The following is an 18,642-nucleotide window of genomic DNA, read 5'->3' as shown; positions in this document are numbered from 1 at the left end:
GGAAAGTTTCCAATTCCCAATCTCTTCAATTGCTCAAACTGGTAATAAAAAACAATTCATTATGAACACATATGTAAAGCCTTGTTTATTTATATTCCATTTGAAACGATGCATTCTGTGATATAAATGGAATCTAGAACCTTTACAGTTCAAGTTGATTTTATTCATTTTGCCGTAATAACCATATTAATGATAACCATTATTTGCTGTATTTGTATAAAACAACTTTATATTATGAATGTTCTTTGTTAATTTGCTCTAGGTCATACATACATTAAAATAATGTTTGTGGCTATCCAGAATAGTTTTAAAAATTTATAGTTAATGGTTTAAACTTGTTAAATGATTGAACACGTTTGTGTATTTTTAAGTGAATTGTTTTTAAGTTTAATTTCTAAATGAAAGGTTAGAGTAAGTTTGAAACAAAGTATGCAAAAAGGAATATACATCAAAAGTACTACACCTTTTTTTGAACTTTATTCTTATTTTTCTCTCTTTATATGCAGAAATATAGAATCTTAAACATACTATAGACATGCTGCTTTGCTATTCAGGAAGTTCAATAAACTCCATCCTCTATACATGCATAGTTTCTACACAAACTGTAGCCTAGGACCAGCTTACTTCATCACATCTGAGGCATCACCATTCTTCCAGGCTTCTGCCACATAGAATAGGAACACTTTTTTTTTTCTTCCATTTATCCATAGCCTATTGCTTCCTGGGATCATCAAATACTCATCCCTAATACCTCTAATTCTGTAAAACCACATTGAGGTTATTACTAGTTTTTCTCTAACATAAATAACAGCATACAGAAGACTTTTTGCATTAACTTTTCTATAATGTTGTTTCAGGTGCATTAAAGATGGTCTGGCAATAGGCTATACTGTCTAATCTAAATTACACCAGTATAAAATTGCTCTCTGATGATTTGAACTCACAATATGTACAGATTTTAGACACATTTTACTAATGTAAAAATGGAAAGAAACATATGGAGGGTAAACAAAATAAGTCACTTGGAAGTGAATACTCCTGTTTTGCCATTTGTGAAACGTAGTTTTGAGAATAGCCCTTACCACATTTGGTACTATGGATGTCTTTATGTCTGTCTCTCTGTCCTTGAGAAGGTTGGCCTGATGTAGTGACACTTAGAAATAGCAAAAATAATAAGAGAAAAAAATAAATATGAAAAAATATCTTCTTTTAATTAAACTATCTGCCTCCGTTATAAAGCTACATGGTCCTTGAGGGTGAGGATTTCTACTTGGAAATGTTTCCATTTCCTTTAACTTCAGCATTATTTCTTCCATAATACTCAATAAAAGTTTGAAGTCTTAAAATGAATATTTGAATATTTAGCAAAGTGACACCAGATTTGCCTCCATAAACTACAGTTCACTGGACCTCTTTACGTACAGCATCTGCTGTTACCAACAGATGATGCATTCTAGGAATAGTCTTGCCTTACTAGCATGCTCTTGCCAGATCCCCCACACCCTACCATTTGGTATTATAAGGAATGCTCAAGGTAGGGATTGCAGTCACTGAGGTAGCATGTCACACCTGAAATTCAAAACTCACATCAACCCCATCATACAATTTTCCATAGTTAAATATCAAATCTAAGTGTATTGCTAAAACACTTTATTATTTTTCTTTTCCTTAAAATTTGTTTGCCACTTTAAGTATAAGTAGATATTTAAAGATAAAATTAAACTATCTTAAGATCAGCTAGAATTGACAAGATAATATAATGTCTATATAGTGCCACCTAGCCAAATGATACTTTTTTTTTCATATTCTGGCTTTATTTTTTGTTCATTCTAGCTGTGGACAGTTTTTCTAATCTTTCTAAATATTTTTATTTATGTGCTATTTCATCTAACCTATAAAAAATTTGTGTTTGGATTTTTTTAATCTTACATCCTTTGCTGACTCAGTGAAGAGTTTAGTGATAATATGTTTTAAATGCCAGTTATACTATGGCACTTAGTAAAAGTTATAATGGCTTATAACTAAAGAAATGTCTTTTTCTCATGTCATATCATAAATTGCATATAATACAATATTTTTTTTCATTTTTTTATTTATGAAAAGGAAACACTGACAAAGACATAGGATAAGAGGGGTACAACTCCACACAATTCCCACCACCAGAACTCTGTATCCTAACCTACCCCTTGATAGCTTTCCTGTTCTTTAACCCAGTGGGATTATGGACACAAGGTCATTGTGGGATGCAGAAGGTAGAAGGTCTGGCTTCTGTAATTGCTTCCCCATTGAACGTGGACGTTGACAGGTCAATCCATACTCCCAGCCTGCCTCTCTCTTTCCCTGGTAGGGCGGGGTACTGGGGAATCAGAGCTTCAGGACATATTGGTGGGGTTCTCTGTCCAGGGAAATCTGGTATGCATCATGCTAGCATCTGGAACCTGGTAGCTGAAAAGAGAGTTAACATATAAAGCCAAATTGTTGACTAATCATGAACCTAAAGGCTGGAATAGTGCAGATGAAGAGTTACGGAGGTCACTGTTTTGTAGATAGCTAGTAGGCATATTTTAGTTATATTCCAAAGGGCCTGTGGCTAGACTATTTTTTTTTTCTTTTCCCTGTGCCTGAAATCTGATATGCAGGTGGATCCAAGTTATTGTCTGGGGAGATGATGTCATGGCTGGAAAAAGGACCAGAAAGCTGGATCAGATAAGAGCTCCCAAATATGGGAAAGGGGTATAAATATTGTTGACTATAAAACAACATTTTTTTAATTAAATCATTCTAGAGCTTCCTTAGGTGAATTTTTGTTCCGTTAAAAATAAAAAATAACATTCAAAATATAAATAATTTAATTCATCCTGAGGTTAAGTTAGTTTATTTCTGTGATAAATGATAACGCATCTGTTGTACAAAGAAATTCTAAGAAAAGCATGTTTAAAAGAATCACAATTACAAAAAATATATTTTATAATAGTTATGAACAATTTTAGCTGTGTATTTATTTAGCTCAATCCTTAAAATGTATCATTCTGTAAAGATGAAATAATTAATTTATACATATATATTCCAAAAATGATGGCACAGGTCACTAATATACATTACATATATGATGAAGCTCTGAGAAAAGTTTTAAAGTATAAGGAAAAAAGACTAAAATCACTATGTGAAGTTATGATATAATAATACCACTTATGCCAAGAGCATTTCTCTCCTTTAACATATATTGACTATTTTAATCCTCACAGCAACTATATGGGGTTTGTGCCATCACTGACATAGTTTGGATGAAAACACGAAGGCTTAGCTAGACTAAGGAACTTTTCCTAGATAACACAAGTAGTTATCAGAGGGTCCAGCATCTGTACCCACATGTTTTAAGCGTGAAATAAAACCATCTGTTACTTGAGATAAGAGATAATCTAGATGCTTCAATCATAGATATTAATTTAGGGATTTACCTATCAAACATTGTCAAAGTATAATTCATGATCACTAACTTCAGCACATGCTTTAGGATAACTGCGTCATAATCTAAGACATCCGGAAAAAATAAACACTATATAACATGTATTTCTTCCCTGTGATATTTATGGTACAAAAGAGCATTAAAGAATTCTGAAAAACTGGAAAGTAAAGAATTCTTTGTTAATCAGTGGTTTCCAGCCATTATTGACAAGTTTATTTCTACAAGCATAGCTTTCACAGCTCTTAGAATTATTTTTAGAACATAAAAGTGCTGATTAAGTCTAGTCCTGCTATTTAACAGATAGTAAATAGAAATTCAAAATTCATTTGTGACCCTAAATCGTGTGTGTGTGTGTGTGTGTGTGTGTGTGTGTGTGTGTGTTTATTTTGTGTAAGAGAAATGGAGAGAGAGAGAGACTGGACTTAATGCATGCAAAATTAGACTCCTCCATGGCTAGTATTTTCATTTAAAAATTGTATCAGATAAAGAAAGACCAAGAATGACAGTGAGAGAGGCAAAAATGCTCCAACATAAATGGAGCTTTGTCTGGTAATTTGTTGCTGTCATGTAGTACTGGGATTGAGTCACGGGCCTACCTGCATGGGAAGGTATATGTGTAACTGCTTCCAACTCTAAAATCTTGATCTATAATTATGTACATGTTCTTATTTAGCTCAGTGCATAATCAATGTGTAGGTATGACTTCAGACACTTTAATTATTTTTTGGTTTTCCACTTGCTTCTCAAAATCTAAATAAGGAAACCATCATTGTAGTGACGATATATAGATGAGATAGACTGACTACGGTCTTGTTTACTTACCACAAAATTTTAGCAACAATATAATAAGTTAATATTCAAGTATGTTTGCATTAATGTGAAATTTATCTTGCAATATTTAAAACCAAAAATATACCAACACACAACAAGGACAGGAGAATTCTGAGGATCTAGAGAAATCATCATTGAAATGGCAATCAAACCCACCTTCATCACCATAACTTACTGCATGATATCATGGAGATGACAATTATGTGATAAAACAGGATTATATATATATATATTTTTTTCTGATCACTGCATGTTTTGCCATTTCAGTTCCTCCGAAGATATATGACATCTCAAGTGATATGACTATCAATGAAGGAACCAATGTCACCCTAACTTGTTTGGCCACTGGAAAACCAGAGCCTTCCATTTCTTGGCGGCATATCTCCCCATCAGGTAAAACAGAAAGAGACTAGTGTCATTTGTGATGTTCAGTATTCTCCTAGAACCTCACTTGATTGAAAATTGAGTCACTTTTATTTTTCTCTTGCATATTTTTCATGAAATAAGCAGGATGTGTATTTTTATGCTTAGTCTCTATTCCTAATGCCACTGTAGTTAAAAAAAGTTAAATGAATATTTCTCTGCCAGAGCTTAGAATAGAGCCTATGCCTCTTGATTCCTAGTCAAGGTTATTCTTCTTTTAGTATACTGGATAATCATAAATCAATAGATAAAATATTCTAATAGAAATAATACAAGAGAAATATCTTCATTTAAATGTGTAAGGTTTTTATTCAATCGGCATTCATATGTTAATAGGCCAGTATGAACTGCTAAGGTAATCAGAGGAGAATGAAATTATACAAATTATGAAACTGCTGGGTCTAATTTCAACTGCCAGAATCAAGGCTTTGGCAGTTAGAGTTAACCTTTAACCAATGAGGTATCCAAAACCAAAGAGTTTAAGTAACTATACAAGATCACAAGCTAGGTGAAATTAAAGGCTGTAACATATTCTTCTCCTTTTTTTTTTTTTCAATAGTACACATCCTCCTACAGAGATTAAGTCAATTTTAGGTAGTTGAGGACATCCATTGTTAAAATAGACCTTTTCATAGCCCAAATTCTAATAGAATTGTCAAATTGTATAAAAGTTAAATGGTTGAACTATGTAGTTATGAATGCAGCAAGGAGATAAAAATGTTGGTTTTAATTTATAGGACATCACTCAACTTCAGATAAATAATATTTTATTTTATTTGTATTATTTTTGTTGGAATTTAGCTCCAACAAGGATAGTTTGATTTAATTGCTTTTAAAGAAGCAGAAAGACACTTTTTATATAAAAGTATAAAGAGTACAATTGGAATATCTGTTTTACAAAACTGTCAATACTTTCTTTAAGATCACTTATCCGTAAGTGTCTCTTAGTTTCCTCATCTATGTAATGAGATTTAATGAGACCTACCACATCATATACTTAGTATTACTCTTAATGTGAAAAATCAATAGAACAGCCTCCTGCACACTTAAATAATATGCATTTTGACCTTTCTAATATTTTGAGTCAAGATTATCACTTTACTGCCAACTCTTCACTCTCTAGAGCATCTATACAGTCATAAAACTCACATGTTATCATTGAATTAGTGGTAGGACTCTTCAGAACTATGAGTGAGACAAACCCAGGACTAGAAATTAAATACACATGCACTTATGCAACTCCCTTACTCCTATGTAGAGTACATAAAACAGTGACAACCTCAGTTCCTCCAGTCATAATGCAAATCTCTTAACTTCAGTTGTCCTTAACTAGTTTCCTACTTCCCCAAAACCAAATGATAATAATCTCTGGCTACTGTGAGACTCAGAAATGGTAATAGGCATCAAAGTTTTTTAAAAATTAAAAGTAGATATGCAAATATACTGCTGATTCTTAATCATTTTTTTCCAGGGATTTAAATCTGATATGACAATTTAATTTTTATAAGAATAAGGCACATAATCTCTATCTTCATATAATTTAAGATTAATACTTTGGATTTAACTCTTCTTCTTTGCAGTTCTTGTTATTATACATGTTCTTTTTTAAAATGCTTGGATACACTTTAGTTTCATTAAGTAATGAGTGCTAGTTTGTGAAGTTATTAGAATAATGATAATGGATAACATTGTGAAACTGAAAGGAGACAGAGTGGGCTTCTAAGTTAAACTGTAATATTAGCATAAATATTAACTGTTATTCAATGAATAGCTCAATAGGGCTGGTATTTTTATAAAGTCATCTAATAATTTAAAATTATAATTTGTTAATGAACTATATTGATGTGTATAGCACTGTGGAGTCTGCTTAACTAACGTCTAATATTTCTATTAGCTTTTTAAAACCTATATGTTTATATCTGAAAGCAAAAATGTAAACATCATTGGTCTGTCTGTATTTTACCTAAGGAACAGAAATACTACAAATTTTCTCTTTTGGTATCAGAATAGAAAAAGTGTGTCTAAACACAGTAGTTGCCATCTGAACAGCAATGGCTAGTTCTTCGTGACTGAATTGCTAAGCATTGCTCTGGCAAGTCTTGCTGACATACTCATTGTATATTCTATTTTTAATAATTAATTAAAAATTAAACCACAGTAGTAGATGGACAGAGCTGAATATACAGAAAAACTATATTGTGGGTTCAAAAATCACCTAAGCCAATTAGATCTGACAGTCTATTAATTCAAACAAGTCAGTGTGATCCCAAACTCATTCCTAAGAAATTTCTGGGCATCTGAGTTTTTTGAGAGTTGGCACACAGCAATGATTTCTTTATTCAGCCTGTGCTTTAATATGGAATTAATTTTAAATTCATTTTAAGTGTTTCAAAATAATGTAAAGAAATATTACATTCCCCATAAAATATTTTTATATTTTGTTTATGAGAGATCAGGACAACATTCTGTTCCAGTCAGTCTGTGCAGCATTGGGGGCAAGACATGGGACTTCATGCAAGTCCTGTTCTCTATCCCATGAGTCATCTCCAGCCTCATCCTGCATAGTATTTTCCACCACCATTTCCCCACTATTTTTTCCAAAACCATTTCCTCATTTCTTGCATCACTTGCTCTTTGTAAGGTATGTAGAAATTTACAAGTTTCTCTCAAACAATTCAGTGAACATATGTGCTTGAGAGTAATTAAATAATTTATACACATCACACACTTTCTTCCTAGACTTTTCAGTATGCATTTCTGAAAAATAAAGATATTATCCTGTATAACCACAGTACAGCTTTCAACATCTGTATTTTTAGCACTGCTATTGTGTCATTAACCCATTAATATCCACATATTTTTTCAACTTTTCAAAGAGTCACCTTTATAAAATTCTCTTCCCACCAATTCTAAACTCAATATTGTATTTTATTGCCATAGATATTATTATTATTACTGTTATTATTATTACCATCATCGTCATCTTTGTTTATCTGACAGAAACAGCCAGAAATTGAGAGGAAGGGGGAGATGGAGAGGGAGGGACAGAGAGTTATCTGCAGCCCTGCTTCACTACTTTCAGATGTTCCACCATGCAGGTGGGGACTGGGGGCTTGAACCCAGGTCCTTGCACATTGTAACATGTGTGCTCAAACAGATGTGCCACCACCCAGACCCTTGTCAAATCTCTCTTTTTAAATATATATGCATATATATTTAATATATATTAAATAAAGATAATTAATTGAATAAAGATAATGAATTTTATTGGATAAAAGCAGTCAGAAATTGAGAGGGGAGGGGGAGATAGAGAGGAGAGAGACAGAGACACCTGCAGACCAGCTTTAACACTTGTGAAGTTTTCCCCCTGCAGGTGGGGACTAGGGGCTCAAACCCGGGTCCTTCTGCATTGTACCATGTGTGCTCAACCAGGTGCACCACCACACAGCCCTGTCATATCTCCTTAGTTTAGGGACTAAGACCTTAGTCATTGCTTGCCATTACTGAGAACTGACATTTTCTTTTTTGTTTACAGCTGAATTTAGTACATGCTAGGTTTCACCATTTGGGCTCATTTTTCATTCATATGTATATAAACAGAGAGTAAGAGAGAGACAGAGAAGGGGAGAGACTTTTTTTTTTTTTTTTTTTGCTGGTATTCCACCCTAGGCCACATATATAGCAAGTTATGTCCTGTTCCTAGTGTGGATATTTTTCAACACGGCTTAAAGCTCTTATAAAAAGTAAAGTATTTATCATTTTGGCTTGGAGTCATGTTTTCTTCCTGTTTACATTTTAGGTATGCCCATCTAGAGTTAAATTAGTAAAGTGAAAACCTTACTGAGGTATGATAAGCAGAAGTTCAGGATTATCTACTAGCCCTTTAGTTATGATGTTGATTTAATTACTCAAAAGTGTTGTCTGAGTTTCAAACTGCTTCATTACTTTGTTTTTCTCTCCTCAAGCTTCTAATAAGCATTAAGCAGAGATCTGAAGACTTTAACATGCAAATATCTGCTACTTTTCAGTTTTCCCCTTGGATTTAGCATTACCAGAATTTTTTTATGAACATGCTATTGCTCTGATGATTACAAAATAATATTTTTTTATCTTCAGCAATCCTGCTATTATTAATTAGTTCTTGTCTTGTCTACTAAAAGAAACCTCTCTTTCCCCTCTTTGTTACTTTTCTGTTTATTTATATATTTAACCTGGCAAAAACTCATAGATTTCTAACTTGTAAAGACTACTTATAATCCAAGTCGCTAGTGTATTTAAATATTCTGATGCTCAAATTATCCCAGATTAAATTTGTGGAGTCATTTCATCCTAATCCTTCAGTAAAAGGAATCCATATAATAGACTTGTAAAAGTCTCTTTGTAATAAACTTCCAACATTTTTTCTTATTATTGAAATTTCATCTCGATAGTCCAGAAGGTTGCACACTGCATAAAGCCTTGAGATCTCACGCATCAAGTCTTGAGTTCGATTACTGGCATCACATACGCCCAAATAATACTCTTTTCTCACAAATATGTATATATTTGTGATATTAAGATATATGTATATATCTTGATTTTTCTTTCGTTTTCTTCAGATAACAAAATATGAAAAACTCATATTGCATCTTTTATATTCTAATTTTTATGAGAAAGCATGAAAGAGGGGGTCAAAGAGAGAGAGAGAGAGAGAGAGAGAGAGCACCTGGACCATGCTCGGGTCTGATAAGGTGGTGCTGGGAACAAAACTTATGGCCCCTTGTTTCTCTGACATTCAAGATAGTGTTCTAGTAGACCGAGCTACCTCCCTGACTCTTACCTTGTCTTCCTTAGTTCTGGAATCTGTCATGGCATTCTACTTTAAATAACTGAGTGCTATTTTGGTTAAGATCACTACACATTGACTTAATTTATCTATCTATCTATCAATCTATCAATCTATCTATCTATCTATCTATCTATCTATCTATCTATCATCTGTCATCTATCTCCATTGCTCTGTCTTTTGGTTAAACTAATAGAAATGGTAGTGTAAGGTGGTGGTGCACCCAGTTAAGAGTTCACAATACCATGTGGAAGGACCTGGGTTCAAGTATCCTGCTCCCCACCTACAAGGAGGATGCTTCAGGTCTTGCCCCTCTCTATCTCACCCCTCTCAATTTCTCTCTATCCTATCAAATAAAATGGATATGGAAAAAAATGACTACCAAGAGAGGTGGATTCATAGTTCCGGCACCCAGCTTCATCAGTAATCCTTGAGACAGAAGAAAGAGAGAAATAGGGACAGAGGGGTAGAGAAAGAGAGGAAGAGAGAGACAGAGAAGGAGAGAGAAATTTAAAAAACAAAAATTTTAAAAAATGGTAAAAACTCAAAGACATGACTTTCTATTAACCATGAGCCCTAAGTAATTTCAGTGCACGGTATAGACCTTACTTTGTTTAGTTTATCTAATATGTGTGGGATAGGATCTGGAAGTTGATGTATATTCAAAAACCCATATAATTAATAATAAAATGCTTTCATAAAGTAACATGTAAGGAATGATTTCACTGATAAAAATTTATATATGTATATTTATGTACAGCATTTTTTTTACTTTGAAAATATCTGGTCTCTTGTCAACTTAGAAAATTTTCTAAGCGCATGTGGCGCAAAGCGCAAGGACCAGCTCAAAGATCCTGGTTCAAGCCCCCGGCTCCTCACCTGCAGGGGAGTCGCTTCACAGGTCGTGAAGCAGGTCTGCAGGTGTCTATTTTTCTCTACCCCTCTCTGTCTTCCCTGACTCTCTCCATTTCTTTCTGTCCTATCCAATAATGATAACATCAGTAACAGCAACGATAATAACTACAACAATAAAACAAGGGCAACAAAAGGGAATGAACAAATAAGTAGATATTTAAAAAAAAAGAAAGTCTTAAAAAAAAGAAAATTTTCAAAACTTTATTAATTACTTAACAGAAGGTATGATTTCCTTTCATTAAGAATTATAATTTCTTAGACATCATTTGGTGCCAATATAATCCTCATAATCCAAAACAATTGTTTAAATAAATTAAATAATCACTATCATTTATCACTGCCTTAGACACCAAAAATAAAAAAGAGAAATGATACTAAGTAAAAAATTCCTTGTAAATGCTTTTAGGATTACTCTTGAAATGATATACATACATATCACACAGTAATATTAACTGTAGTCTGTACATTACATCTGTAATGTACATCTGTACATTACAGCCTTCATATTCCAAGCTCTTAGTTACCTTGTAACTAATAATGTGCACCTTTTGACCACCTTCCTTCAATTTTCTTTAAATCTTACTTCTGGCTTTCCTTTGATTATTACAGTTGTGTCATCTAGGTTGTAACAGATAGTGGGATTTCTTTTTTTTTTTTTTATTTTTTAATTTTTATTTGTAAAATGGCAACACTGACAAGACCATAGAATGAGAAGGGTACAATTCCCACCACCAGAACTCCATATCCCATCCCTTCCCCTGATAGCTTCCCTATTCTTTATCCCTCTGGGAGTATGGATTCAGGGTCATTATGGGCTGCAGAAAGTGAAAGGTCTGGATTCTGTAATTGCTTCCTAGTGGAACATGGGCATTGACAGGTTGATCCATACTCCCAGCCTATCTCTCTCTCTTTCCCTATTGAGACAGGGCTCTGGGGTGGCAGGGCTCCAGGACACATTGGTGGGGTCGTCTGCCCAGGGAAGTCTGGTTGGCATCATGGTAGCATATCTAACCTGGTGGCTGAAAAAAGAGTTAAGATATAAAGCTAAACAAATTGTTGACTAATCATAAACCTGAAGGCTAGAATATTGCAGATGAAGATTTGGGGTCTCCTGATTTGAAGATAGCTAGTAGGCCTATTTTAGTTATATTCCAAAGAGCCTATGACTATACTAGTTTTTTCCTGAGCCTTACCTCTGATATGCAGATAGACCCAAGTTATTGTCTGGGGAGATTTCATGGCTGTAAAAAGGGCTAGAAAGTTGGATCTGGGAAGATTTATTTTTTAAAAGACTAGATTTTATTCTATTTTGTACCTGTGATATATATATATCACATTTTCTCTTTTTGTTGCCTTGGGGCTTCATGTATGCTCAGTTTCATTATAACAGGATAATTATTGGATATGCATGTAGACAGACAGAGAGACAGAAACACCATATAGCAGCAAAGTTTCTCCAGTCTTACTACTCCTATATGGTATACCAGGTCTCGGAAGCTGGGCTACATACATGGCTAGACAGGTACCTTACCTGTTGAGCTATCAGACAGGCTCCTGTATCATAGTCCTTTCATCCATTCACCCATCAGTATGCAAATAAACTGTTTCCACATGTTGATTACTATAAATAATGATGCTATCAATGTGAGGATGTAACTATCCTTACCATATCCTTACATTTTCACTTCATAACAGATACTTTTACTTGAGAGAGAATACTGAGTTTAATAAAAACATGTCAGTCATTATGTATCATTCTGAGTAGCCACAAACTGACTAGATAGCAATATCTGGAAATCATGTGGACCAAATTATAGACATTTTGAGAGAAATAGGTAGAAATATTCTCCATGTTTTCTATGAAATATCACTATGCATTTATGTCAGATATGAATTAATTAAGAAAATGATAATAAAGAATATAATAGAAATTTCAAAAGAAAGAGATTTTAAGGACTTTGAGATTGTTAAATGATAAACATAACAGGACATCCAGAGCAAAATAATAATAATAATAATTTACTAGAACTTGGATTAACAATCTAAAACACAAAACTGTCCAATTGTCTTTTTCTTTCCCTTTCTTTCTTTCTTTTTTTTTTTTTTTGCAAGTACAGACTTTTTTTTATTGTTCTGTTGTGGAAACACAGGCATAGTTAAATTTTATATCTTGTCCATGAGTATTTTTTAAAACATTCCATAGGGATGGGGGCAGCTAATGGTTTCCAGTACAGTTGTTGACACATGGATACAATTTCTCATTTCTCTGCCCTTTCTGTCCTACCCTGACCCCTGACCCCTGACTCTTGACACCTTTTTCAGAATCCTTCACTTTGTTACATACCCAGATCAAGTGTCTCTTTGTGATTTGCTTCTCTTTCCTCATTTCTTAAATTCCAACCGTAAATATGACAATTCACTTGTCCTCTTTCTAGTGCAATTCATTAAACATATTACCTTCAAGTTCTGTCCAAGAAGAGATAAAGGAGATGCCATCATTTTCAACAGCCATTTTACACACTTATAACATTCTTTTGCATATGTATATAAACCACAAACTTCCTAGACACTCATTTATCATTGGGCATCAAATTTCGTCTATTACAAGTTATGCTGCTCTGAAAATAAATATATATAGACCTCTTCTAATAGGTTTCTTTATTTCCTTTGAGTAAATCTCCAGGACAGAGTTTACTGGATAATAGAGTAGGTCAATTTAAGTTTTTCTGAAAATCTCTAGACTTCTTTCTACAAGGATTTTATCAATTTAAAAACCTGCCAATAATACAAAAGTGTCCTGTATTTTTCCCACATGATCTCCAACAATTTGAAGTTCTGCCTTTTCTAATATATGACATTCTAACAGGTGTTAGCTCATTGATGTCCTTATTTGCATTTTTCTGATAATCAGTGATGAGTAGTTTTCATGCATCTGTTAGCTCTCTGGATCTCTTCTTCAATGTAGGTTCTGTCCATGTCCTTACTTCATTTTCTAGTGTTGTGCACCCCCACCTCTGTTTGGTACTAAGCTTAATGAGTTCTTTATGTATTTTGGCTATTAGTCCTTTATCTGAAGTATGTCATATAAAGATCTTCCGCACTCTGTACGATGACTTTCTGTTGTGATGATGATACTCTTTGCTGTGCAAAAGATTTTCAGTTTGATATAGTCCCACTGGATTGTTTTTGGTTTTGTTTTCTTTGCTGTTGAGCGAGAGTCTTTGAAGATATTTTAGAAGCATGGACAGTGAATTGTTTTGCCAATGGTTTTTTCCAAGTATTTGATATTTTCTGGTCTGATAGCCATATTTTTAATCCACTTGGAGTTTAATTTTGTGCACAGTGATATGTGGTGGTCCAGTTTCATTTGTTTGCACATTTCAGATTAATTTCCCCACCACCACTTGTTGAAGAGACTTTCTTTTTGGCCCCTTTGCCAAAAAATTAGTTCCCCATTGGTGTGGGGGCTTACTTCTGGTCTCTCAATTCTGTTTCACTGGTATTTGAGTCTACTTTGGTTCTAGAACCAGACTATTTTTACTATAATAGTTCTGAAATAAAGTCTGAAGCCAAAGAGTTTGATATCTCCTTTCTTGTATTTTTTTTTTCTCCTCAAGATTGCCTTGACAATTCGGTATTTTCTGGTTGCAGAAAAGAGAATTGGGTGGTGAGTAGATAGCATAATGGTTATGCAAAGAGATTCTTTTGCCTGAGGCTCCAGTGTCCCCTGTTTAATCACCAGCACCACCATGAAACAGAGCTGAGCAGTGCTCTCCGGTAAAGAAAAGAGAATTAAGTGCTATCTTAAAGTGGAGAGAGATAATTACTAATTAATAAAAAGAAGAGACTATACAAACAGAAAATTAGTATCAGAAAACCTTGTAGATTATTAAAATCATTTGTTTAAAATAATTATATAAATAGCACAAGTTATCTCAGGTATACATCAGAAAGCACTTCTCTCAATTAGTGTGCTTGTTCCCATTATCATTCTTCTTTTTGTAAAGGGAATCTTCTTTAAAACACAGTGTGTTGGACCAATACCAAGGGGTGATATGATGAAGAGACTATGCAAATGCCCTAGTAATCTGACATGTGTCACCCAAACATTGGAATTGTTCAAGAGTGCTTTTATTTTATTTTATTTTACAGGTTTTCTAGCTTGACACTAAATGTGCTTTATAATATTATAGGGGAAAAAAAAGTTTAATAAAACCTGCAATTTATGCTGATGACATTTCAACAATACCAGATCTTCTGATTACTAGCTACGGTTCTAGTTATATTGTAAAGTTGTACTCTTTGGAGCTTTTGTGAATTTCCATGATGACTTTATATAAGGATAATTATATAATGAATGACTTTACATAATAATGGGAAGTTAAACTTTTACCATAAGATTACACACCAATTATGTAGATATGCAGTTAAAATTGCCTCTTAACTCAAAGTTTTCTTTAAAATTTAATTTTCAGTTGTCTGTTTCCAAAGTTATCTCTATTTCAAAGCTTTCTCTATTCATGAGTGGTGTTCAAATTACTTATGTTTCAAACTGTTATTGCCTGCTTTATGAATATAGATACAAAAAAATCTTTAGTCTTTAAAGATGTATACAAAGATAAACAATGGTTCTGGTGATATGGTGAAATGATATAAAGATAATCATCTATTCTCAGAGCAAAGTGCTTACTAATATAAAACAGAAACTATCAAACATTTCTTTTTTTTTTTCTTGGATACAACTTGGCTTACTTAGAGATCAGGGACATTAGGTGAAAATATTTAAACTTTCTCCCTAAAGTGGGCTAAACTTGGGGATAATGGTTGACATTATGCTGTTTGTATTTTTTTTTTAATTAGATTTTTCTTTCCTTTTTCCTAAGTGATCTCATCTTCATCTAGCACCTATTATGGAAAAGTATTACATAAATGGTTTCATTTAAACAAGTTAGAACTTTATTTAAAGGTTACCATATTCAAAAATGCAATTTTTACTTGGGTTGTAAATTTCATGCTAATTCATTCTGAGGTAGACTTCCTGGGAAAAAATTCAATACCAGAAAGAGAAAGAACACCTGTAATACTTTGAATATACAAAATTTTCTTAACTAATTTTATTGTTTATCTCTAAAACTACACGACTTGGATCAACTTTTTTGATAGAAAGGGATAGAAAGACAAAGGAAGAGAGAGGAAAGATGCTACAACATCTTATATCCCTCTGATGTGTTTTTGCCTCAGTCTTCCTTGCAATTAGGTTTGTATCATCAAAGATGTCCTTGAGGTTTAGGTGGGAAAATGTTCCACCAATGTTTTGATAGTTTCTGGTCTAACATCCAGGTCCTTGATCCATTTTGAGTTGACTTTTGTTTCTGGTAAGATAAAGTGGTCCAGTTTCATTCTTCTGCATGTTTCAACCCAGTTTTCCCAGCACCATTATTGAAGAGACCCTCCTTATATTTAATATTTTGGGCCCCTTTATCAAAATTTAGATGTCCACATGTGTGGAGGTTTAGTCCTGGGCTTTCAATTCTGTTCCACTAGTCTATGTGCCTATTTTTGTTCCAGTACCAGACTGTTTTTATGGTGACGGCCTTAGAATATAGTTTGAGATCTGGGGTGTGATGCCTTCATTTCTGTTTCTTTTCCTCTAGATTGTTTTTGGCAATTATAAATGTTTTCTGATTCCAGATAAATGATTGTAGTTTTTGTTCTATTCTCTTAAAGAAGCTTGGTGGAACTTTGATGGGTATCACATTAAATTTGTATATGGCCTGGGGAGAATATTCATTTTGATGATACTAATTCTTCCAAATCATGAACATGGGATGTCTTTCCATTTCTTGGTATCATTTTCTATTTTGTTGAATAGTGACTCATAGTTTTCAGTATACATGTCTTTCACTTCTTTGGTCATGTTTATTCCTAGATATTTTATTGATTTTGCTACAACAGTGAATGGGAGTGAATTCTGGATATCCTTCATCAGATTTAGTGTTTGCATAAAGAAATGCCACTGACTTTTTGTACATTTATTTTTGTACCCTGACACCTTGCTATATTGCCTAATAATTTCAGTAAATTTTTGCTGAATACTTTAGGTTTCTCTGTGTATATTATCATATCATCTGCAAATAGTGAGAGCCTGACTTCTTCCTTTCTGATCTGTATTCCTTTGATTCCTTTCTCTTGCCTGATTGCTATGGGGAGAACTTCCAATACTATGTTGAAGAATAAATGGTGATAATTGACAGCCCTGTCTAGTCTCTGATCTGAGGGGGAATGCTTTCAACTTCTGTTCATTGAGTATGATGTTGTCTGTAGGTTTGTTTTATACGGACTACACTATCCTGAGGAATTTGCCATCTATTCCCATTTTTTGTAGTGTTTTGAGCATGAATGGGTGTTGGATTTTGTCAAAGACTTTCTCTGCATCAATTGAGATAATCATGTGGCTTTTGGTCTTGCTTCTATTGATGTAGAGAATGACATTGGTTGACTTATGTATATTGAACCAGCCTTACATTCCTGGGATAAATGCCACTTGGTCATGAAGAACAATCTTTTTCTTATACTGCTGTATCTGGTTGACTAGGATCTTGTTCAATATTTTGGCATCTATGCTCATCAGATATATTGGTCTGTAGTTTTCCTTTTTTGTTGTGTCCCTGTCTGCTTTTGGTATCAGGGTGATGCTCTTGGCTTCATAGGTGAAGGGAGTGTTCCTGTTTCTTTGATCTTTTGGAAGAGCTTTAGAAGTACAGTTATTCAAGGACCAGCATAAGGATCCAGGTTTGAGACCCTGGCTCCCCACCTGCAGGGGTGTCGCTTCACAGGTGGTGAAGTAGGTCTGCAGGTGTCTATCTTTCTCTCCCCCTCTCTGTCTTTCCCTCCTCTCTCCATTTCTCTCTATCCTATCCAGTGATGATAACAATAATAATAACTACAACAGTAAAACAACAAGAGCAACAAAAGGGAATAAATGAATAAATAAATATTTTTTTAAAAGGATATTTATTATTCTTTTTAATTAACTGCTTCCTGAAGATTTTGTATAATTTGTTTGTAAAGCTATCTGGTCCATGGAATTTTGTTGTTGGGAAGAGTCTTGATAACTGTTTTGATTTTTTTGTCCATGATTGGTCCATTTAGGTTTTGTGGTATAATGATAGTAATAAAATAAACTAGAATAAAAACCCTTAACAATCAGTCTCCATCTTGTACTGCTCCAGATTGACTGCACACAGCCTGGTCCCCTTCTTAAACCAAGCAAAGTCAAACAATTACAAGAAATATATATATATATATATATATATATATATATATATATATATATATATATATTTCCAGAGGTAAATAACTAGCCTTTCTCAGGTAGGGTTGAGGCCCTGAATTGTGAGGTATTTTGTCACTCAAATAGAGCTCCAGCCCCCTTCAAAAAGGAAAAAAAAAAAAAAAAAACCTTTGGGTGAAACCCCTGCTGAGCTAGGAATCTTGGTAAAGAAAATAGCTCCACAAGAAGCCTGCTAGGAGCAGCTGGCCAGCTGGTGGGGGCTGGTTTAGGAGTGGGGTTAAGTTGAGTTCAGAAATAGCCAAGCCAAAGGTCCTGTTTCCTTTGTCCTTTATAGCCTCTGCTTGCTAGCCCAAGAGTGGGTTATAGGAATCTTCTTTGGTGTCACGCTGACCACCCATAGCTCTCCCTCTCCACTGCTGGTCTAAAAATCCTACCCTCTCTAAGAATTCCAGGTTGACAGCAGCCTCTTTGAGCAGCTCACACCTGGTATTGTCTCCAGGTTGCCATCTTGGCTCCGCCCTAATGTTTATTTCCTATGCAACAACTGTGACTAAGTCATTTCTAAAAAGATAATATAAAAAACAAGTAACAGAGTTGAGATGTCACCTGAGTTGACTCTCCTCAAAAAAATCTATTCTGATCTAGACATCTGTGAATTGAAGTGAGATTTCCAGGCCAGTAGGAGAGAAACTACTGAGGATGGGAAAAGGAGAAATTATTGTGAAAAATTATAACCCATTTATAAACTGGCAAAAGTGTGCTCGAAAACAGAAAAGCAAGCTGAGCTGTGAGTTTTCCACTGTACCTCTAATCCCCCGGCCCAGAGGAAGTTCATTTGGGAATAAGGAGCGGCCAGTGAGACAGAGACCCCCTGTGGAGTGAAAAACA

General features: G+C 34.1%; 1 protein-coding gene across 1 annotated transcript in view; it reads left to right on the top strand.

Moving 5' to 3' along the window:
- Positions 1 to 18,642, top strand: part of NEGR1 (neuronal growth regulator 1) — a 938,974-nt gene that overhangs the window by 512,637 nt on the left and 407,695 nt on the right. Inside the window, exon 3 of the mRNA XM_007530478.3 lies at positions 4,565 to 4,690. Within this exon, the coding sequence (XP_007530540.1) occupies positions 4,565 to 4,690 (126 nt within the window). The remainder of the gene's footprint in view (positions 1 to 4,564; positions 4,691 to 18,642) is intronic.

Source organism: Erinaceus europaeus, chromosome 11 (genome assembly GCF_950295315.1).
Source record: "Erinaceus europaeus chromosome 11, mEriEur2.1, whole genome shotgun sequence".
NCBI classification, from domain to species: domain Eukaryota; kingdom Metazoa; phylum Chordata; class Mammalia; order Eulipotyphla; family Erinaceidae; genus Erinaceus; species Erinaceus europaeus.
The sequence above is the reverse complement of the archived record's forward strand: the minus strand, read 5'-3'. Positions and strand labels throughout refer to the sequence as shown.